At 46.0% G+C, this 1702-nt stretch overlaps 1 protein-coding gene across 1 annotated transcript; it reads left to right on the plus strand.

The window, feature by feature from the left end:
- Positions 1-204: 204 nt before the first annotated feature.
- Positions 205-1464, plus strand: GFER (growth factor, augmenter of liver regeneration; the record flags this gene model as incomplete). Its single annotated transcript, XM_009706184.1, has 2 exons — positions 205-416; positions 1302-1464. Coding segments are annotated over 2 exons (375 nt in total), but the record flags the coding sequence as incomplete, so codon positions are not given.
- Positions 1465-1702: the final 238 nt, after the last annotated feature.

Below are 1702 nucleotides of genomic sequence, written 5' to 3' on the forward strand. Positions count from 1 at the left end.
GGGGCAGGGTTTCACCTCTGTGGGAGTGTGAAGGGGGCCTCCATCTTCTCCCCGCCGGGTGTGAAAGGGGGCTTTGCCGTTGTCCCCCCCTGAGGGTGTGAAGGGCCTGTTCCCCTGCCCCATCTCATCCTTACACCGAAGCGCCAAGGGGCTGTTTCCCCCCCGAGTGCCAGCATCCCCTCACAACCCTCTCTCCTGCTCCAGGACACAACAGTGACAGAGGAGAAAGAGCCACCGCCGGACTGTCCCCTCGACAGCGAGCAGCTGGGCCGCAACACCTGGGCGTTCCTGCACACCATGGCGGCATACTACCCTGACCACCCCACCGGTGCCCAGCAGAAGGAGATGAGGGAGTTCATCAATCTCTTCTCTAAGTTTTACCCCTGCGAGCACTGTGCTGAGGATCTGAGGGAAAGGTGAGTTGCTTCCTCAGTTTTTTTTTTTTTGGCGGGGGAAGTGGGTAGCCTGAAATGCTGGGCTGCAGCGGCTATTTGCATATCAGCAGCTCTTCCTGCATTTGGGGTTTGTAGCTACCTGAACTGGTTTCTTCCATTATTGCATAAATCAGAGATACACTTACTCCAAAAACAAATACCTTTTCTCATGCTGTTAGGTTGTATGCTGCCTCCAAGGCTTCCCTGAGGCGATTTTGGGATTTTCTGCTTCAAACTGGACTTGCGCACAGGTGCAGAATTAGACTGGGAGTCGAAATAATTTGCCTTTGAGGAGACAAGTGTTCTTCTAGCCCAGAAAATCCCCTTTATTGGCAACATCAGCAGTGGAGGTGAAGACCAAAACGGGCTGTGATATTTAATAAAGTTTTCTACTCCTGTTGCTATCAACTTGTTTCTCAAATGTTTCAGCTCCTCTTTTCTGGATGATAAACACACAAAAAAAACATTTGAAACCAAATTGTTGACTTAGCAGGCATCACATGGCAAAAAAGCTGCTCAGTTTTGATTGTTTTTTTGTTGTTTTTTTTTAATTTGGTGTTTTGATGAACTCAAGTACTTCTTGCTTTTTTTATCATAGATGAGCTGTTTGCCTTCTGCATCTTTTCGAGTTGCCAAGACTAGGCAGTGAATGAAACAAAGCCAGTAGCAGCCATCAGCATTTTATAGTGGAGCTTTGGCCTCTGATAATTACTCATCTCTGTGTGCTCTCTTCTGAGTTCTCTTTGGGACTCATCTTGCAATAGCAGAAAAGACAAGTGTGGCTGGCAGTGTGTATTGTGCCTGCTTTGGGTATTGAAGTTAGTGACTGAAAAGAAGTAACATTTGTTTCCTCTTCCCTCTTTGCAGGTTACGTGGGAATCAACCTGATACCAGCAACAGAAGTAACTTCTCCCAGTGGTTGTGTCTTCTTCATAACGAAGTGAACAGGAAACTGGGGAAATCTGAATTTGACTGCTCTCGTGTGGATGAGCGCTGGCGAGATGGTTGGAAAGATGGTAGTTGTGATTAATCCATAGAGACTGCTTTGGAAATCTAACAGACCAACTCAATCGGGTGTCGAGTCACTACAGGAAGAGGTGTGAGTCAATAACTGTGTGTTTGTGTGCTTGTGTGTGTGACTGGTACGGCTTGTGGAAATAAAAGTAAACCAATTCTAAAAGTAAATTTGAAAATCTTATCATAATAATATTTTGATAGATGGTTATCTAAATGTATTACCTGAGGGACTGAGGCCTTACATTTGACAC

This window comes from Cariama cristata, unplaced genomic scaffold (genome assembly GCF_000690535.1).
Source record: "Cariama cristata isolate BGI_N322 unplaced genomic scaffold, ASM69053v1 scaffold23838, whole genome shotgun sequence".
Taxonomy (NCBI): Eukaryota; Metazoa; Chordata; class Aves; order Cariamiformes; family Cariamidae; genus Cariama; species Cariama cristata.